Genomic DNA, 23,284 nt, shown 5'->3' with positions numbered 1-23,284 from the left:
TAGTCTCATATCCATCAATTATCATCAAATCATTGAGAATAAGAAACCCTAGCCTAATTTCAACTCCAAATATCTTGTGATTCAACCGTAGAAAATCCAAATTGATTCCGTAGTTGTGTTCACCGTCTCGAGGGCTTCGAGAAGCACCCCTTATTTGTGCCAACAGGACTTCGAAATCAAAAGGGCCATTTTATGGTAAGGATGTAAATTATGTTGGTGTTATTTATATGGATATGTATATATATATATATGCATGTGAGCATAAGAAGTATGTTATTTGATTGTTGTTGAAAGATGATTGGAAAATGATGTTGGATTATGTTGAATTGTGAAGGAATTTGATGTGATGATGTGGTATTGAAATGATGATTATATATATATACACACATAAACCTATTGTTCAAGTTGGTTTTTGGAATGTTTTGCAAATATTGGTAGTATGGAATTATGGAAGAGAATTGTGGTGTTGGGTTGCTAATACTAGATGCCAAACATTTCATTGTAGATAAGTGATTTGTAAAGGCGGAAAGTTGTGTTGAATTGGTATCCGAATCTACAACAAGGTATGTAAAGCATACTCTAACAATGTTCTTTGGCATGAAAACACCAATGTTCCATCAAGTAAGATTCCGAGGTTGTCCTAAAACATGTATTGTTCTACGTTACGAACGAAGTTGTTTCCATCCTATAAAGTGTCAAAATGTTTCATTGATATACCAAAAGGCTCTTATTTCATTGTTGTGATATTGATGATTCTGAAACACATTGTTGATGTACCAATGAGTCTTTATTACATCGTTATTGTATAGAAGGTGTATTACTTGGTTCCTATTGATGTATCATTGTTTCAAAGTATAAAAAAATGTGGTGGCGACCGAAATAACAATCTCAAAGATTAATTGAACTAAGTGATGAGAGTTCTCTCTTATCGGGTGGTATCCCAGGGGCATAAGCCTAGCATGGGTCGATCCCTATTTATGTGTTTATGGGTGGTATCCCAGGGGCATAAGCCTAGCATGGGTCGATCCCAGTTGATATGTACTGGAGGCATCCTAATGGTCACAGTACAGTACAGTAATGATTACAAAGACGATAAGAACAAAGGTAAAGTGATTGAATAAATACAATGTACAGGTTGTCACAAGTTCTAGTAAGTGTGGTCCACTCCTATTACGACTTATTCACTTGTTTCTGATTTCTAGTGAGCTCCTATATCATATGTGATTATTTACAGCTTTACATACTCAGTACATATTTCGTACTGACGTCCCTCACGGGGGACCTGCATTTCATGCTGCAGGCACAGGTACCTCAGCTCATACACCGCACAAGTAGGAGCCAGGTCATACATCTATTGTTGGTGAGCTCCAGTTTGCTTCGGAGCTTTCCGAGTCGGTTCCTTATGTTTTGTTATTGTACATGAGTCATGTGTGGGCGGGGGTTTGTCCCGACCCTAGTTATGTCATGTATATCCTAGAGGCTTTGTAGACATAAGGAAGGGTAAAGTCATGGAAGTTTATATAGTGATGTTATATCTGTATATGTGGTGGCCCCGACGGCCAAGTATTATATATATATATATATTTGCGCGTGTTGTGCTGATACAGGTAATTAGATCCTTCTATATGCAACGAAGTGCTGTCCAATTTTTGGTGACATGTAAGTGAAAGTACAGGTATTTGAACGGGTTCTCCCGGGCCTTCTCGACTTCGGGTACCAGTCCGGCCCGATGGGATTTTGGGGCGTGACACAAAATCCCTTCCCAAACTGTACAAGCTTATTCCAAATCATACGGCTCTCTGGATGTGGATGATTAAATCTCTACATATGGATCTTATATATATATCGTAGAATGAAGTACCACATGGGTGGATATGTATATGAATCCAAATTTTCCGAATCACTCATGTTATGATCTTCTACATCCTGGGTCTTCCCGTTCCGTCATCTGGCTTATGTTCTTCATGTAGTATTCAGACCGAATGACTCTAAGAAATTACGTCGATACTTCCGCATATTATGGGTAACGTAGGAGACATCTCTATTTTTTCCTCGAGGAATCTTTATAATTCCCACTACTTAAATTTCAATTCTCCTCTGACCATCAAATGAAATGTGAATAACTGGTCCTCCTCTCTTTGAAAGAAGGGGTGCTTCCAGTTCTATCGGTGCTTAAAACAATTTTTTATTCTCCATATTACTATATCTCTAGAGTCAATGATTTTTTATGAGGAACAACTGAACTCAATCACTTGTTGTCGTTACTCTTCAGTTTTCTGTTGAGGTTTATCCTGCAGAGGTACTCAAATTGGATCAGTGATTGATGTCTAGGCTTTGTCATAAACCTAATTGGTTATTTACAATTACATAAATCAGTAGTTCAAACCGCACTAAAAGGTAGGGCATTTACCATTTTTATAGGAACTTCTATACTAAAAACAACAATATCTCCAATTATTGCCCCTCTGAGATGTAAAATATATCTCTTCTCACCTTCCCCATAGTGTATGACACAAATGTATGCATTTAGATTAGGGTCGTATTCTATGGTTACGATTATACCATATATGTCTTTTTTATTCCATCGAAATTCGATTTTACGGTATAGACTCTTATGACCTCCCCCTCTATGCCTTGCAGTAATGATACCTCTAGCATTATGACCTTTACCACAATGATGTTGTCCATAGATCAAATTATTTTGTGGATTGGATTGCACTTAACTGTCTATGGTTCCATTGCATATGCTCGGGGTAGAAGTTTTGTATAAATGTATTGCCATGCTATTATATCACTACCCGAATCTAGGCTCGGGTGCCCTTCTATATCTGGTAATCAGGTACAACATTCATATAATAAAAAGAAGATGCGGAAATTTAATAATATGGAATCATGGTCATACTCTAAGTTCAATCTAACAATATAGAAGGAAATCCATCAACATCTAGACCACATCTATTTAAGTCAGCAAAATCTCTACTACAAAATAAATTAACAAACTGTCTAAATCTGGGACAAGGCCCCCAGTGGACATAAAGCAAAATAAACAACAAGTATCTAAAAAGAAATAGGCCTTCCTGAATAGAGAAGGCCTACTAATTGGACACTTCACTTCTGTCTGACAAACTCTACGACTTAGCATGACCTCTAGACTGAGCCTCAGACCCTGAAATATAGGGAGTCAATACATTTGGACTGGTACACAGAGAAATCCAAAATAATGAATTTATACATATATAAAATAGGTGAGATCAATTCATGAAACATCATGCATGATATAGTTTAAATTACATGGGCAATCTCTAATAATCTTAAAACATTCTTATCAATGCAGTTTGATACTTTGTATTACTTCTGAGCTAGGTGCTATACCCTACAATTCTTAAATTTCACGAGCTATATGAAATCTTCCCTTGACTCGGCAGCCAAGCCCCCAACTCAAGTTTGCCGCAAGAGTTGGAATCCCTGTCTCTAATACGCCACAGGGCACTAGGCCAGCGTATGGTCCCATTTGGGAACATAATAAAACCCGTATTGGCAAAACACGGTTTAGGGATAGGAGTTATTTGAACTCAAACCTTCTTCGAGCAACCACCTAACCCTCTTTAAGCCCATTTTTAACTCTTTTAAGACATGTATTCTCTGAAATCAAATCTAAATCTCTTACTCTGTTATGACATTCATTTATATGGTATCATTATACCGTTGACTTGAAAGTCATATCTCTATGACATACATTATCATGTTACAGTATTCTTTTTCAAAACATTGTTTTCATACCACCAAACTATTCAAATAGTATATGAGGATACATATAGTGAAATTCATGAAAACATAGGCAAAGATCCTCAATTTCAATTAACAAACACGTGGTAGTCACTCCTCATGTAATAAACCATGAAATTCCTTCAATAATCTTATTTAGAATTTACAAACCATAAAGCACTTGTATGACAAAAAATCACCCTCTTTTCAATTCATAGACAAGATCAAGTTCATAACAACAATTAAAACACTTATCTCATGCTTTCAATCATGCAATGTCACAACCCATAACTTGTGAAGTCAAGAAGTAATTCAACATGAGAGGGGTTTAATCATTCATGCTCTCAATTTAATCTTTATAAACTGAAAATGCATACTTACATATATACGTACAAAAATCAATTTCAAGGGGAGACCTCAAGACCAAAATAATATATATATATATATAAGGTTTCCATTACTTGGCTATTTAAAACGATTGTTCAAACCCTTGTTACAACCATCGTATCATGCTTTCAAAGATTGATAAAATCATAATTTATTCTCATAGAGTTTTAAGGATAGCCCCGCGTACCTTAAGTAGTTTAATTTGAGAATTGAAACTCCATTCTTGACACTTCTTGAATTCTTGAACATAGAATATAGGCTCTAGATCTTTGGAATAAAGGTAACGGTTCTTTTGTTCTTGATAATTTTGAGTAAATATGGGCATAATCTTCCCTAAAAATGTATTAATCCTTAGATAATACGATTAAAAATTGTAGGGAAAAGACCAGACTGCCTCAGACTTAAAAGTTGCTGACCAAATCCCATTTTTGAGGCTTACCGCGACTCCGACACGGTGGAATCGCGGTGACTTACTGATTCAGGACCATTGCTATTTTGGGGTTCAGCATGACGCGGTGGAATCACGGTGACCCACTGAAATTGGACAAACGTTGATTTGGCCACTACCGTGATGCAATGGCCTGTGCATCGTTATTCACACCACGACGTAGCCCAATTACGGTGAGCCACTGGAATAAAATCCAAACAAAATTTTAGACGCTCATCAAGACTCAGTTAATGGGGGAGAATTTTGGAACATTTACGCATTGGAATGATGGTCTACATTCTAGCCCAAAATGTGAGTCGTTTTATTATCCCTCCTTGGGATCATTCGTCCCCGAATTGGGTCACAATAAGCACAATTGCAAGAATTAAATAAAGGAAAAGGAGTAGTATAGGATTTGTACCTTCTAAATCATCATACAAGGCCACAAAAAGAGTCGGGTACCTCAGACGCATATCATCTTCTAACTCCCAAGTACCCTTCTCAACTTTTTGATTTCTCCTCATCACCTTGACCAAAGCTATTTCCTTACTCCTCAACTTTCGAACTTGGCGATCCAAGATTGCAACAGGTTCTTCCTCGTACGACAAGGAGTCCTTTACATTGATCTCTTCTAATGGCGACACTAGGGAATGATCTCCAATGCACTTCTTCAACATAGACACATGAAATACAGGATGAACGGAAGCCAGACTTATTGGCAATTCTAACTCATAAGCAACCCCACCTATCCTTCTCACAATTTGATATGGTCCTGTATAGCGAGGACTCAGCTTCCCTTTCTTCCCAAATAGAATGAATTCTTTCATAAGGGAGACTTTGAAAAACACTTAATCACCAATCTCAAATTACAGCTCCCTTCTTCTAACAACGCCATAGGATTTCTGATGACTCTGAGCTGTCTAAAGACGTTCTATAATGATCTTCACTTTCTCCATTGCCTGATAAACAAGGTCAGGTCCAAACAATCATGTCTTACCCACTTCGTACCACCCAATCGATGATCTACATCTCATCTCATATAGTGCTTCAAAAGGTGTCATCTTAATCCTGGCATGGTAGGTATTATTGTAGGCGAACTTTATCAATGGAAAATGATCTACCCAACTACCCTTGAAGTCAATTACATAGGCCCTCAACATATCTTATAGGGTCTGAATGGTGCATTCAGCTTGCCCATCAATCTGAGGGTGGAATGAAGTACTCAGGTTCACTTGGTTACCTAATCCCCTCTGAAAAGATTGCCAAAATTACAAAGATAATTGCGTACCTCGATCGGATATAATGGACACAGGTCCCCCATGTAAGAAAACTATTTCCTCTATGTACAACTTGTCATAATCATCTCCCGAATAGTTAGTCCTCATAGGCAAAAAGTGAGCTGACTTGATCATCCGGTCCACGATTACCCAAATGGAATCATATCGGCTTCAGGACCTCGGAAGTCCCGTAATGAAGTCCATATTGATCATCTCCCATTTCCACATGGGCAGGGTTATATCTTGGGAAGTACCACCTGGTCTCAAATGTTACACTTTAACTTGTTGGCAATTCAAATACTTGGAAACAAAATCAGCAACATCATGTTTCATATTATTCCACCAATATATAGTTTTAAAATCATGGTACATCTTAGTAGAGCCTGGGTGAACAACATACCTTGAAGTGTGAGCCACATCAAGGATCCTCTCTCGCAAACCATCTACATTCGATATACACAGCCTGTCTTGGTACCTTAAAATACCATCACCGCCAATTTCAAAGGACATCACCTTATGTAGACCCACATCTTTCTTGATCTACATCAAGATGGGATCCTCGGCCGGTTTCTCCTTAACTTCCGCACATAAGGAAGATCTAGCTATTTCATACACAACTACCTCTCTATCTTCAAAACCCAGAAGTCCCACCTCTAGATTTGCAACCCTGTGAATATCTTTCACCATCACCCTCTTTCCTTCCTCAACATAAGAAAGACTGGCCATAAATAATCTGCTGAGGGTGTCGACCACCACATCGCTTTTCCCGAATAATAGTTCAGGCTTATGTCATAATCCTTTAACAGTTCCAACCAACGCCTCTGAGATTCAATTCTTTCTGCGAGAAAATATACTATAACCTTTTGTGGTCAGTAAATATATCAATATGTACCCTATAAAGATAATGCCGCCATATTTTAAGTGCAAACACCACAGCCGCTAACTCCAAGTCATGGGTGGGGTTATTTCGCTCATGCACCTTTAACTACCTAGATGCATAAGCTACCATCTTTCCATGCTACATAAGTACACACCCATGTCCCACCCGAAACACATCACAGTATACCATAAAACCCTCTGTACCTTCCAAAAGAGTCAAAACAGGTGTAGTATTCAACTTGTCTTTCAACTTCTCGAAACTATTCTCACAAGATTCAGACCACATAAATTTCACATTTTTCTATGTCAACCTGGTAAGTGGAAAAGTTATGGAACAAAAACTCTCTACGAACCTTCTGTAATACCCCGCCAAACCCAAGAAACTCTGAATATTAGTTGGAGTCGTGGGTCTGGTCCATTTTCTCACTGCCTTAATCTTTTAAACTTTAAATCCCTCACTAGATACAATATGCCCTAAGAATGCAATATCACTAAGCCATAATTCACACTTGGAAAATTTTGCGTACAACATATTATTTTTGAAGGTCTGAAGGATAATTCAGAGGTTACTGGCATGATCATCCTCACTCTTAGAATAAATCAAAATGTCATTAATGAAAACTATGACAAACAGATCTAGAAACTGATGGAACACCCTATTCATTAGATCTATGAAAGCTATGGGGGTGTTAGTCAATCCGAAGGACATTACTAAGAATTCATAATGGCCATATTGGGTTCAGAAAGTTGTTTTGGGAAAATTTGACTCCCTAACCTTCAATTGATGATAACCCAAATGAAGGTCTATTTTTGAAAACACCTAGCACCCTAAAGTTCGTCAAAGAGATCATTAATTCTAAGATGGGGATATTTGTTCTTAACAGTGACCTTATTTAGCTGACCGTAGTCTATACATATGCAGAGGGAACTATCTTTTTTATGCATGAAGAGTATGGGTGCACCCCAGGGAAAAATACAAGGATGGATAAAGCCCTTGTCAAGAAGATCTTTTAATTGTTCTTTCAACTCTTTTAATTCTACAGGAGACATCATGTATGGTGGAAAAGAAATAGAATGAGTCTCTGGAAATAAGTCAATACCAAAATCTATCTCTCTATCATGTGGTATTCCTGGAAGATCATCAGGCAAAACTTTCAAGAATTTATTTACTACGGGGACTGACTGGAGAGATGGACTTTTAGCACTTGAATCCTTGACCCTAATAAGATGATACAAACAGCCCTAATATATAAGTTTGCGGGCTCTGAGATAAGAAATGAATTACCCTTTAGGTGCTAAAGAATACCCCTCCCACTCTATCAAAAGTTCATTCGAAAAAGAGAAAGTAACCTTTCAAGTTCTACAATCTAGTAGGGCGTAGCACGAGTGAAGCTAATCCATTCCCAAGATAGCATAAAAGTCAATCGTGTCAAGCTCTATAAGGTTTTCCATACTATTATGATTACAAACAGACACTACATAATTTTTGTACAATTTTTTACACTCTCCTAGACATAACAGAGTCACCAACAGGAGTGGAGAAAGAAAAAGGTTCAGGAACATTATTGGGTTCGAAACCAAAACCAACAGCCACATAAGGGGTCATATAAGACAAGATAGATCCGGGATCAAGTAGCACATACACATCATGAGAGAAAATCCATAATGTACCCGTGACCAAATTTGGTGACGCCTCTGTATCCTGGCAATTGGACAAGGCATATAACCGATTGTGAATGCTTTTGGTAGCTGAAGTAGCGCCTTTTGGAGTTGGTGGTGGCATGGAGGAATTAGGTTGTGACTTAGCTCCCCCAATATTACCTCTTGCTGTCGGGAAATCTCTCTGGATATGGCCTGGTTGGCCACAAGAATAACATACCATTGTGCCAAACTAACATCTTCCTGGATGGTGCTTTCCATACGTGTTACATCAAGGGAATGACCTAGCAGGTTGTGCCATACTTCCTTATGACTGCATACCCAGTACTCTCGATCCATGGCTAGGCTAGAAATTCTGAAACCATCGATCAGCTGGGGTTTTGGGCGCTGGAGCACTGGCTGCAGACTGAGCATTACTCCAAAACTTTTTCTTCGGCCACCGTTTACCCCAATTACCATCTTGGTGATGACTATAGTTTTGGTCTACCGGTATGGCCCTCTTGGCCTGTCTGTCCTTGTCCTCTGTATCAGCAACCCTCTTCTTCTGCTCTTCCGTCTATTGTATATGAACGGACAATCTATAGAAGTCTATATCTCTATTCAACATTGTCCCTTTGAACTCTAACACAAAGTTATCCGAAAGATCAGATGCAAACTTCCTAATACGAGCTCTTATGTTTCCTTCTAATTCCAGAGCATAGCGGTATAGTTGATTGAATTTCAGAGTGTACTCCTTAACGCTCATCTTTCATTGTTTTAAATTCATGAACTCTTCATCCTTGGACTCCTTCAACTCCTGGGGAAAAAATCAATCCAGAAAAGCTTTCACAAATTCACCCCACATAGAAGGCTCAGCATTTTCACCCCTTGAATCTTCCCACTCATTGTACCACTGATTTGCTACCTCCTTTAGTTGATAAGCCGCTAGTTCAACCCCTTCCACTTCTTCTACATGCATCACTCAAAAAATTTTCTCCATTTCATCCATGAACTCTTGTGGATCCTCCTCCACCTTTGTACCCATAAACTTAGGCAGGTTTAACCTCATAAACTGACTCACCCGTGTAGTCTCGGATGCACCAGATGCAGACCCAACATAATTATACCATCATATGCATTGAATATCTAAAATCAATATTTGATATCTCTCTCTGGGTAGGTTGGGTATGATTAGTCACAGATCGAGGAACCCTAGGTGCCCTGGGTGGCCCGGTTTGAACAAGAGGGACTCCCAGAGTAGCAACGAATTCAAGAGTGTGAGCCCTGTCATGTGTCCTCAGCTCATGGATAGGACGGACATCTTCTATTTGGGCATTCTGATCATTGGAGTGACGAGGAGGAATGATAGATTTTCTAAAATAAAAGAGACCATTGATAAGGGGACATTTCATACTCTACAGCACTAGCTAAATCATAAAGAAGGGAGACATTCCTAAACGCTTAGTAGCATCCTGCCTATAAGTATGACGCACTATATACCCATAAACAAGACTTTACTCGACGTGATTTCGAAGACACCCTGGGAACATGAACCATGCTCTAATTCTAAGTTTGTTATGACCCAAATCGAGACCCTATCCATGATGGACATCCTGAACCATGAAGGCCTGGGTTCCCTTCTAAATCTGATAATCATGCACAACATTCATATAATAAAGAAAAGATGTGGAAATTTAATAAAATGAAATCATGGTCATACTCTAAGTTCAATCTAAAAATACAGAAGGAAATCCATCAATATCTAGATAACATCTATTTCAGTCAGGAAAATCTCTACTACAAAAGAAATTAACAAACTGTCTAAATCTGGGACAAGGCCCCCAGTGGACCTAAACAAAAATAAACAACAAGTATCTAAAAAGAAATAGGCTTTCCAGAATAGAGAAGGCTCGCCAACTGAACACTTCAATTTTGTCTGACAAACTCTACGGCTTAACAGAACCTCTAGACTGAGCCTCAGACCCTGAAATATATTGGTCAATACATTTGTACTGGTACACAGAGCAATTCAAAATAATGAATTTATACATATATAAAATAGGTGAGAGCAATTCATGAAACATCATGCATGATATAGTTTAAAATACATGGGCAATCTCTAATAATCTTAAAACATTCTTATCAATGCAGTTCGATGCTTTGTATTACTTTTCAGCTAGGTGGTATACCCTATAATTTTGAAATTCCATAGGCTATATGGAATCTACCCTTGACTCAGCAGTCAAGACCCCAACTCAAGTTTGCTGAAAGAGTTGGAGTCTCTATCTCTGATATGCCACAGGGCACTAGGCCAGCGTATGGTCACTCTTGGGGGACATAATGATATCGGCAAAATAGAGTTTTGGGATAGGAATTATTTGAACTCAAGCCTACTTCGGGCAACCACCTAACCCTCTTTAAGCCTATTTTTAACACTTTTAAGACATGTATTCTCTGAAATCAAATCTAAATCTCTTACTATGTTATGGCATTCATTTATAAGGTATCGTCATACCGTTGAGTTGCAAGTCATATCTCTAATCCACCCATTATCATGTTACAGTCTTCTCTTTCAAAATATTATTTTCAGACCACCAAACTATTCAAATAGTATATGAGGATGCATATAGTGAAATTCATGAAAACATAAGCAAAGATCCACAATTTCAATTCACAAACCCGTGGTGGTCACTCCTCATGTAATAAACCATGAAATTCCTTCAATAATCTTATTTATAATTTACAAACCATAAATGCTTGTATGATACGAAATCACCCTCTCTTCAATTCATAGACAAGATCAAGTTCATAACAACACACTTATCTCATGCTTTCAATCATGCAATGTCACAACCCATAACATGTAAAGTCAAGAAGTAATACAACACGAGAGGGTTTTAATCATTCATGCTCTCAATTTAATCTTTATAAACTGAAAATGCATACTTACATATATATGTACAAAAAATAATTTCAAGGGGAAGCCTCAAGACCAAAACAATATATATATATATATATATGTATGTATATATATGTATGTATGTATATATATGTATGTATGTATGTATATATATATATACATACATACATACTGTCACGCCTCAAATCCTATTGGGGAGGACTGGCACCCGTAACCGAGGAGGTCCGGGAGAACCATCTCATAACCTTATACTTCCCATGCATACCTCTATGACAACCCAAAATTCGGACAGCATCATGTCGCATATAAAAGAAAATAATCACCTGTATAAGCTCGAGCACACATATATATGTATATACAATACTTGGCCGTTGGAGCCATCACGTCTATTAACAAAACACCACCTTGACTGTACATTAGGTCTACAAAGCCTCTAGACAATACACAGAGTTTAACTAAGGTCGGGACACACCCCGCCATATAACTAACTTCTATACAATACCAAAAGTGACTGGATATGACACGGAAAGCCCCGAAGCAAACTGGAGCTCACCAAAAGTAGCTAGATATCCTGGCTCCTACTTGTGCGGTGTATGAGCTGAGGTACCTGTGCCTGCAGCATGAAATGAAGGTCCCCCGTGGGGGACGTCAGTACGAAATATGTACTGAGTATGTAAAGCTATAGATAATCACATATGATACAGGAGCTCAATAGAAATCAGAAACAAATGAATAAATCGTAATAGGAGTGAACCACACTTACTAGAACTTGTGACAACCTGTACATTATATTTATTCAATCACTTTACCTTCGTTCTTATCATCTTTGTAATCATTACTGTACTGTACTGTGACCATTAGGCTGCCTCCAGTACATATCAACTGGGATCGACCCATGCTAGGCTTATGCCCTTGGGATACCACCCATAAACACATAACTAGGGATCGACCCATGATAGGCTTATGCCCCTGGGATACCACCCGATAAGAGAGAACTTTCATCACTTAGTTCAATTAATCTTTGAGATTGTTATTACGGTCGCCACCACATTTTTGATACTTTGAAACAATGATACATCAATAAGAGACATATAAATAGACCATCAATGCAATAACAATAAAGTAAGAACTCATTGGCACATCAATAAAGTGTTTTGGAGTCATCAATGCCATAACAATGAAGTAGGAACTTATTGGTATATCAATGAAACGTTTTGGAGTCATTAATAGCACATGGATCTTGTTCGAGTAACCGGATACCTTCTGACATTCATTAGTGCAATAAACATGTAAGATTTGGAAAACAAGTAAGTATTGGAATGTCTTGAAATCTTGTAGGGTGGGAACAAGTTCATTGGTAACGTAGGACATCATACAAAACCATTATTGATCACATGTTATTGAATAACTTTGGAAACTTTCTTAATAGAACAATTGTTCACTTTCATGCCAAAGATATGGTATAGAGTATGCTTTACATACCTGACTGTCAACCTTCAATACTAGTCCCAAATGGACTTCTCGTCTTTTCGGATTACTTATCTACAATGAACATATATAGCAATCTAGTATTAGAGACCAAACGTCACAATTCAGTTATTTGAATTCACCAAACTAGTGGTTAAGTAGTAAGCCTTAATTACACTATAAAGGGTGTCACTTTAACCTTCTTATACTCTAATTACATTTACATGTCATGCATATTCATACAACATCCTCCAATATCAAGTTTGGATTCATTTATCCTTCCAACCAATCCATTAAACCAAATTGAGCCATAGACATAAATAATCATCAATTCAATAGTAAATCACCATATCCACCTTCCATAACTCAATTACCATATCCACCTTCCATAACCCAATTAACATATCCTCATTCCACAATTCAATACAACCAAACCATGCAAAATAGTCCATAACTCTATTTCCATCACCTTTCAATAACAACCAATACATATAATCCTCTATCACACATATACATATGGAAGAGAACAAAGGCAAACAATATTCATACCTTAGAATTCACCTCTTGATTATGCAATCCTGTTTGCACAAATAATAGGTGCCGTTCGAAGCTCTCGAGATGACAAACGCAGTTATCGGATTACTTTGGAATTTCTACGGTTGAATCAAAAGTAATTTAAAGGTCAAATTTGGCTAGGGTTTGTTCTTTCTCAATGATTGATGATGAAAATAATTTTTTGAACTCATATACATGTATATGTACACATATTCCCATCCATAATATCATAGGAAATGACCAAAGTGCCTTTAAAATTTAAATAATGTCAAATCTGTCCTTTGGTGGACTGTTTTGATAAGCTAAAGTAGATCGACCATAACTCTTTGCTCCGATATCGGATTTGGGTGAAAGTGGTATCGTTGGAAAGATAATTCAAAGTTCTTTCATTTAATATAAAGTAGGCCACCCAGTTCGTCCTGTACAAGGAGTTATGATCGTTTGAAGTTGATCCTAAAAATCTATTTTGAGAGGCTGAAGTAAAACGAGTATAACTCCTTACTCAGACGTTGGATTTGGATGAAACCAATTGCATTGGAAAGAAGAATCAAAGATATTTCTTTTGATATGTCGCAGCTCTCCCAGTTCATTATATTAAGGGAGTTATGATCATTCAAAGTTGACCCAAAAAATTGGCTGGCCTCAGTAGTTTGTGTGCAGGAAATTTTCCTGCACATTTACTATTCCCAATATCCCGGCCACCGTTTTATAGTTTCGAACGTGCTCGATTATATCCGAAACCTGTCCGTTGTTGGAAATCTTTATATCGTTGGAAAGCTTATTCAATAACCTTCGTATGGAACCATCGACGGGCAAATTCCGGTATAAATAAAATAAAATAAAATTAATTCCATATAAATAAGACCAATACACGTACTTGAATACGCCAATACACGTACTTGAATACGGGGTGTTACATATACATACATACATATATATATATTCATACATACATATACATACATACATACATATATATATACATATATATCAATAAAAAGGTTTCCATTACTTGGCTATTTAAAACGATAGTTCAAACCCTTGATACAAACATCATATTATGCTTTCAAAGATTGATAAAACCACAATTTATGCCCATAGAGTTTTTAGGACAGCCCCACGTACCTTAAGTAGTTTAATTTGAGAATTGAAACTCTAATATTGACATTTTATTGAATTCTTGAACTTAGAATATAGGCTCTAGATCTTTGGAAGAGAGGTTAGGGTTCTTTTGTTCTTGATAATTTTGAGTAAAAATAGGCATAATCTGCCTTAAAATATTTTAATCCTCAGATAATACGATTAGGAATTGTAGGGTAAAGACCAGATTTTCCTCAGACTTGAACGTTGCTGAACAAATCCCATTTTTTAGGCTTACCGTGATGCGGTGATAGTGTCATTGCGATATCTAATGCGACGAGGTGGAATCACGGTGACTTACTGGTTTATGAAAATTTCTATTCTGGGGTTCACTGCGATGTGGTGGAATCGCGGTGACCCACTGGAATTGGACAATCATCAATTTGGCCACTACCGCGATGCAATGGCCTTCACATTGCTATTCTCACCGTGATGCGGCCCAATTGCGGTGAGCCACTGAAATTAAATCCAAACAAAATTTCAGATGCTCATCAAGACTCAATCAATGGGGAGGCTTTTGGAACATTTACGTGTAGAAATGATGGTCTATATTCTAGCCCGAAATGTAGGTCGTTACACATTAAGTATTTTTATTTAAGTTTTTTTCTTTTTAAGAGGTGGAATAGAATAACCCGGTTAAAGCATAATGATCATACGTTTGTAATGCATTGTATGTCCCATAATAGGTCCCATTCTTCTACTCTTTCATGGAAGTCAATGACTATTCATAGCTATTACTTTGACACCAAATAAGAGTTTGACCCAATGTTTTATTTCTGTCCTAGTTGATCATGATTCGATATTAGAAGTATTTTGATTTTTCCTTAATAACCGAAATACCTTTGTCTGTAAATACTGCATATTTTATTCCATTCATAAATCAATTTTCTTCCCAATGAGTTGTAGTCTCAATAAGAATACTAGTTCTTACAGTTCATATATTATGATATGAATATACCACATCAATTCGTTATGTATGGATGATGCGATTCCATTGATACAAGCTAATTCTAATATACTTATTAGAGGGTCTCGTTAGCATGCATCTAGTAGGAATTGAACCTAGGAATTTTTCAATTATGAGTTGGGCGCTTTAACTATTCACCCATGGATGTTTAGTGGGGATCCTCGCACATAGTGAATAACCAAATTCCAATTGAAATGAAATCGTTAGGATAAATCAATGCAATTTAGGAGGAATCAATGCAATTCAATTTAGGAGATCTTTCTTCAATAGAAAGGAGTGGGTCAATTTTCTTTTAGAGTCGTATGCATAAAAGATGCATGTACGGTTGCTCAATTAAGTATTTTTTTCTATTCTTTATCTTTCTTTTCTCTTTGCTTTATCATGCGAGATAGGAGAAGCTTTTATTTTGTTATATTATTAGGGTAATGATACATCAACCTGCTGGTGGTTTTTATATGGAACAAGTAACTGAATGTCTCATGGAAGTGGAAGAACTACTGAAACTGCGTGAAATCCTCACAAGGGTTTATGTACAATGAACAGGCAAACCTTTGTGGGTTGTATCCAAAGATATGGAAAGAGTTGTTTTTATGTCAGCGACAACCCAAGCTTATGGAATTGTTGATCTTGTATATGTTCAATTGAAATAATGTGGATTTCACTCAAATCACAGATTTGTGATTTTATCTTCGAATTGAATATTCTATTAAATAAAAGTAATTCATCATCCTTTGGTTAGGATCAATCTAAACCAAACCATAATTTATGTATACGATTCAACATACCAACTATTAAACAACTTATTAGAAATACAAGACAACCAATCAGAAATGTCACGAAATCCCCTACTCTTCGGGGATGCCCTCAGCGTCGAGGAACATGTACTAGGGTGTATGTGCGACTCGTTTAGATCATGAGCTGAAAAAAAAAGAAATAAAACAACTTTTACAGTATCAATGATCAGAACCGGTGAATGGGATATGATGAAAAATGGAACTCCATTCATTATTAAAAAAACTCTATCATATCCCTCTATTGTGTATGAATTTTATGGTTTTCGTTGGTGTAAATCCAATCACCTGAATTTAAGATGATAAGAAATTTTCCATTGGTAACAAATGGTTATCCGTAGTTATAGTAAACTACTACACAATCTGTACAATAGACAGTTGCTTCTTAACCATAAAATACTTGCACAAATAGCTATATCAAATAGGAATTGTCTTTATATAATTTTGAACAAAATCAACCCGGAGTCTTTAAAATTTTCTCAGGAGATTAAATGAAGATTTATTCTACCGGATGAGTTAGAAATTAGTATGAGAAAATATGCTAAAGTAGTCAAAAAGAATGAACACGTTCATTTCAATAAAAACAAATTTCTTTTTTTCCGATTCATTTGTTTCTTAAGAAACGATACTCAAATCTAGATTCACTCAAATCTAGGTTTGAGTAATTATGATTCAAGTAAAGGAAAAGTAAGCCTATTTATTTTAGGCTTTAAAATCAGTAGTTCTAGCGGTCGACTCGGTTCTTTCAAATTGTTTCTCATTATTGAGAAAAGGTAACAAAGATAAAATACGAACTTGTTTTATAGCGAGAATAATTAATCTTTGTTGTTTCAAGGTCAATCTATTCACGCGTCTTCATAATATTTTTCCTTGTTCACTAATAAATTGACTGATTAAACTCATATTTCTATAATCAATTCGATCCCCTGATTGAATCGGGGGCAAATGCCTACAAAAAGATCACCTGAATTTAAGAAAAGGTCGCTTGGATTTATCCATGTTTTGTTTGTTTAATTTATTTCTTACCCCTAAAATCCTATTTCTTAATTCTAATTCATTTTAAATCCACCCAAAATAAAATAGGATTTTTGAAAAATAGGATTTGTTTAGGTTCTATTTAAATATGTTATATGTAATGTCATTTTTCCTCTTCCTTGAAAGGGTAAAACACAGGTACTTGGTTTGCTCTATTTTTTTTATCTCCCCAATTCATATGTTTGTAATAATAAGGACAGAATTTTTTCAATTCTAATCGATTAGGAGTATTGTGCCGGTTCTTTTGAGTACTATATCTGGAAATACCTCTTGATATCTTATCAACACTGTTTCGAACATAACTTGTACATTCCAAAATCACCGTTACTCGTACATCTTTCCCCTTGGCCATGGACCTCCTTTGAATTTTTGATTTATTCAACTCTTCTATTTTCGATTCGAAACAAAGAAAGGATAAAATAAAATTTACTAACTTGAAATTCAATTCTAAAAGTAAAAGATTAAAATCAAGAAAATAAAGTAATAGTAAAGCAAAGTCATAGTAAAATACAATAATTTTCTAAAGTATATTGCAAATTGAAGTAATCATTTAAGTATCTTGTATAATACTCTTGCCCTAGACCCCTATTTTCTATTCTACCCTATTCCTCTATGATTAATATTCAGTTAATTCAAACTTGAGCCCGAATATTTAATCCACTTTTTTATTCTTTCTCTTTCCTCTCTTATTCTAAAGGGGAAAAGGAGAAAAGAGGGGGAAAGGGATTCATCACCGATATTTGATTGATCTTTAATTTTCTTCATTCCTTTCCATGACAATAACTAGAATGAAAAGAAAAGGAATGTCAACGCATCCATGAAAAAATGATTAATCTCTATCAATCGACCGGCTAAAGCCCTAAACCATAATGTACTTAGTACTGGTGCCACAGAGAGAGATGTTTTTAGATCTAGCATTGAAAAAACTCCTTCTTTTATATTATTTGTTGGAATAGATAATACATATATGATCAGATGCAAATGTAGTTAAGGGCTGCTTAGAGTTGGACACAGAATTCCTAATTCAAACTAAAATGTACAATGATTAGGGAAATAAGATTTTTCTTTTCTTAAACAGAAAAAAAACATCCCCTTCTTTCTTATCGAGAATTTTCCAAGAATACTAATTTATTTTTATGACAGTTCTGCATTTATATATTTATTTTGCATATTATTGTATATAATTGAATATAAGTATTTTCTATATAATCTATAAGATAAGTCTTTTTCCTTTACTATTGTATGTTAAGTGAGATCAAAAAGACGAAATGAACAGAAAATTTGTATATATCAATAGAGAAAATAACCATGTGGAAAACAAGATAGGAATTCTCTACAATTACACTGTGGAACAATTGAAGGGATGTGGTGCATCTTGGTAGCGCATTTTTTTTTGGGTATAAAATATCACGGGTTCAAATCTTGTCATCCCTACCTATTACTGCTCCTTTGAGCAGTAACGAGGGATCAATTGAGATTGCTTCAAATTGAACATAACCTTTTATTTTTATCATTCTATTCTAGTATACGCATACAAAATGTATTGGGGTTATGAAAAGAATCCTTTTGTTTACAGTCTTATCTATTCTGATAAGAAAGCGTTCTTAGTTCAGTTCGGTAGAACACGGGTCTCCAAAACTCGATGTTGTAGGTTCAAATCCTATAGAGCGTGATTTTTTCTTCTTAGATCGAATTAGAATAAAATATATTCATTCAGTAACTTTCACAACAATTGGAATTTGACTTCTGTGTGCCTGTGAATTAAAGAAAGGAGTAGGTCAATCAAATACAAATGATAATTAATCAAAGGTCCAACTAATCACCATGCCTATATTGTAAACATGCAGTTACGAATAATCTATCCAATGTAATAGAAATTAGACCTACCACGATTTAATATGTAGATCGTTTGACCAAACCATATTAATAATATATTTATTTAATATGTTTTCTTTATCGTCTGAATTATCATCTTTATGATTTGTAAATCCTTAGCTTCTGCATGACAATTTTGAACCCAATAGTCGTGACCCTGCGCCAAACTTCTTTGCAAAAGCTAGATTTAAGTTGTCAGAGTCACCGAGGAATTCTACCATAATTTGTATTACTATAGTTGATCATGCAGAGTCTACTTTGTCGCAACAATTGAATTATCATTATTGTTTCTCCATCTGTGTTAATTTGTAGCCACTCATATTAAATTGAGGTTTCTCCAACAATACACTCAATCTTGGCCTAAAAGAGAGAAAACAAGAGAGCCATATGACACGTCTGGCCACTGCCACTTATTTAAGGACCACCTCAGAAGATAAGGATATACATCCTCCGTCTTAGTTTATGTGATTTTGTTTGATTTGATACAAAGACACAAAGTTTAAAAGAGAAGGAAGACTTCTGAAATTCTTGTCCAAAATAAATTTTAAATATTTATGTGATTATAAATCATTTTATTAAAAAAAAAAAAGAGAATATGAAAGTTAAATTCTGTCTAATTATAGAAAGAAGACATTCTTTTTTGAAGGAACTAAAAAAAAATGTTACTCCAAAGTTTTTTCAATAGCGACCATGATTTTGTCTCAAAGTTAATTAAGACATTAAAATATTTTCATTAACATATATTTAACGATTATGAAATCAAGTTATTTTCAGACATTCATGAAAGAATTTTTATTTAGGAGGAATTGTTTATATTACTCCATAACGTGTTAACTTTTTTTTTTATTCAATAGTAGAAAGAAAAATGTGACATTTTCCCTTACAAAGATCACTTATACTTTCTTATCTTATCTTATCTTATCGTATAACTAACAACCATCCCACAACTTTTGGTCCACAAAAAAAGAAAGAAAAACGTTTCATGAATTAAAATGGTGGCCCTAACTCACGTTTCATGAATTAAAATGGTGGCCCTAACTCATTTATTGTACTGCCAAACCTCGGATAACACTTGTTTTAACTTTTAATTTAATAATGTGTGTTTAGAGCTACACATATTTACTCCTATTTGGTTTTAATTTATGTGGTAATATTTAACTAAATATGAAATTTTAAATATAAAAATAATTTTGAAATTTATAATTTAAAATAAGTTTTACATATTTGTATGAGCTATAAATCATTTTCATAATGCATGAACTTTATAAATATATATATTATATCTTTAATCCTGCTTGTGTTGAGAATTTTATCTGTTCTAATTTTTCATCACCACATCTTTATTATAAATAGTCATCATGTACACTTTTCTTTTCTTTCTTTTTTTAGTTTGAGCGTGGGTGGGCGAGGGGCGGCGGGTTGCATATTTCATTTTTTTTGACACTATAAATGGAACTCCAATACCTCTTTTGTCAGTTCAGGTAAACAATCTTTTATCTTTCTTACTTTCAAAACTTACTTTATAGTGGGAGATATTGAGGTTGATTGATCGTCTTTCTTTGACTAAAATGTCAAATAGAATTAACCTGAATTTTAGATTGTAATCCAAAATCTCAGAAAAACAAAAAGGAAATGAAAAAGTGAGAGTCAAACCCCTACACATATATGGTTTAGATCCCCAAGAAAATGCAACAGCGTCACACACCTAGGATTTCAATTTATGACCTAAGATAAAACCTTTAACCCCATTTACCACAACATTATTTGTAAGAAAACTAAGATCCAGGAACGAACTAACTTTTATAGTGTAATCATTGTTCTTCTGGAGTTTAAGTCTCTCACTTTGAAAAATGTTGGAGGAATAGTGACAAAATTCCTCCAAGATTTTACAAAGCCAATGAAGTTCGAATTTTCAACAATTAACTCAATTTTTTTCCACAAGAACAAAACTATTTGATGTAAGGAGAACCAACACAAGAAGAAATGAATGAGATTTAATTGAGCCCTCGAGATTTTCAAATGGGAATTTAATTGAGGCCCCTTGATTGAACTTTCTACAACTACTCACATCTTTAGAGAGAGAAAAACTTATATGTGCACTTTGTTTTTAAACAAGAAAACTGAAGTTGTGAAATGTAGACACACACACATATATAAGGGGGTAACATGTCAAGTTTAAGTGTGTGGTTAAGAATTCAAAAAAAGTTGACGGGCATTCATATATGCATCATCTCATCCTTTAGCTTATTTATATGCATAGTTATAGTGTAAAAAGACTTCCAAAGCATGCTTGCATATTTATTTTATTTTCAAGTTATTAATCCTACTCTTTTTATAAACAGTTACTTTTAACGCGATTAATATATAAAAATTAAATTTTTACACTAATATATCTTTATGCATAGGTAACTCGTTTTAGTTGTGGTGGATTTGTTGTTGGATTCAGAGTTAACCACACTGTGATGGATGCTTATGGATTCAAAATGTTTCTAAATGCATTAAGTGAATTAATTCAAGGAGCTTCTGCACCTTCCATACTACCTGTATGGCAAAGGGATCTTCTAAGTGCAAGATCATCCCCATGCATTACATGTACTCACCATGAGTTTGATGAGATAACTGAATCAAGAACTGCATGGGAATCTATGGAAGACAAGTTGATACAACGATCATTTTTCTTTGGAAATAAGGAGATGAAAGCTATTAAAAATCATGTTTCTTCAAATTGTAAAAGTACAAAATATGAGTTGTTAGTGGCATTTTTATGGAAATGTCGTACGATTGCTCTCAACTTGCACCCTCAAGAAATTGTTCGTCTGACATATTTTGTTAGCATACGTGGAAAATCAGTTAAATATGAATTGCGACCTGGATATTATGGAAATGCATTCATCACTCCAGCTGCAGTATCAAAAGCAAGATTGTTATGTTCAAATCCACTATCATATGCAGTTGAACTAGTCAAGAAACTTAAAGATCATTTGACTGAAGAATACATTAAATCAGTGATAGACTTCATGATTATTAAAGGGAGACCAGAGTTGTCAAAGTCTTGGAATTTTATTGTTTCAGATAATAGATCTGTTGGATTTGATGAATATGATTTTGGATGGGGAAAGCCCATCTTTGGAGGGGCTTCAGCTTCTTTCATTAGTATTGGTATTCCTTTTAATAATGAAGAGGGAGAAAAGGGTATTTTAGTAGCTATAAGTTTGCCTCCAATGGCCATGAAAAATTTTCAAAAGGTTGTATTCGAGATGACTTTAAATAATGTTGAAGAAGTTGACATAATTTCACGGATGTAAGAGTTTTGTTTTTGTCTTTCTACCCCATCAATACATGTTTTGGGAGTGATTAAATCAAAATTATGAAGCTTAATATTTCATCCATATCCTGTTAGAAACTACTTGTCCATCATGTATGATACTGCAAATCAAATATCATTTTATTTTATCTTTATGTAACAATATTTAATTGGAGACGGAATTAAAGAGAAAAAAAATATATATATATTTAAACCTTATGATCTTACTATTGTCATAAACTTTTCCTAGATACAAAAAGAATGTCATTAAAGATTCTTGCTAGAAAATGGGCAGAAATAAAGCAAACCACAAGCTGAAAGAAAACAAAAACACAGATTTACGTTGAAACGCGGGAAAATCCACGTGCGGAGGCAGAGGAGGTTTCACTATGAAAGGAGAGGAGTACAATGTGGAGCGAGGTAATTTCTGAATAATCAAAATCGACCCACTAATTGCACTTATATAATACGAGCATACAAATAAGTTCTAGGCCCAAAAACATAAAGGTCCAATACCTACGCTACCACCACAGACCTTATTGAAAATCACAAACATTGATCGCACCGCAAAACTTTCTGGATCGAATCAACAAAATTCGGGTCACAACTCTAACAATTGTAATAACATACACAATATTTGAATACTCCATATAAATACCACATAGTTAGTTTTCCATGTTCCTGAGAGACTATGAGTGCAATAAAAGTTCTAGCCAAAGTCCAGCATGAGTATTTGAAAGTCAAGCTGGATTCATTCTTAATAATTTTACACCATTCAACTTTGAGGGAGAGTGTTACATGATCTTGTTACTATGAGTCCAAAAAGTCCTTTTGTAATAAAGTAGTTCGGAGTTAGT

The 23,284-nt window shown here is 35.3% G+C and overlaps 1 protein-coding gene and 1 non-coding gene across 2 annotated transcripts; both read left to right on the top strand.

Annotated features, from left to right (window-relative positions):
- Positions 1-18,846: 18,846 nt before the first annotated feature.
- On the top strand, positions 18,847-18,920 carry TRNAW-CCA. Its single transcript has one exon. It is a non-coding gene; the product is annotated as a tRNA-Trp (tRNA).
- A 1,530-nt stretch (positions 18,921-20,450) lies between these two features.
- Positions 20,451-22,512, top strand: LOC107857374 (methanol O-anthraniloyltransferase). The gene is made up of 2 exons (XM_016702264.2): positions 20,451-20,604; positions 21,529-22,512. The coding sequence occupies exon 2, from the start codon at positions 21,586-21,588 to the stop codon at positions 22,426-22,428; it is 843 nt and encodes a 280-aa protein (XP_016557750.2). The 5' UTR covers positions 20,451-20,604; positions 21,529-21,585; the 3' UTR covers positions 22,429-22,512.
- Positions 22,513-23,284: the final 772 nt, after the last annotated feature.

Source organism: Capsicum annuum, chromosome 1 (genome assembly GCF_002878395.1).
Source record: "Capsicum annuum cultivar UCD-10X-F1 chromosome 1, UCD10Xv1.1, whole genome shotgun sequence".
Taxonomy (NCBI): domain Eukaryota; kingdom Viridiplantae; phylum Streptophyta; class Magnoliopsida; order Solanales; family Solanaceae; genus Capsicum; species Capsicum annuum.
The sequence above is the reverse complement of the archived record's forward strand: the minus strand, read 5'-3'. Positions and strand labels throughout refer to the sequence as shown.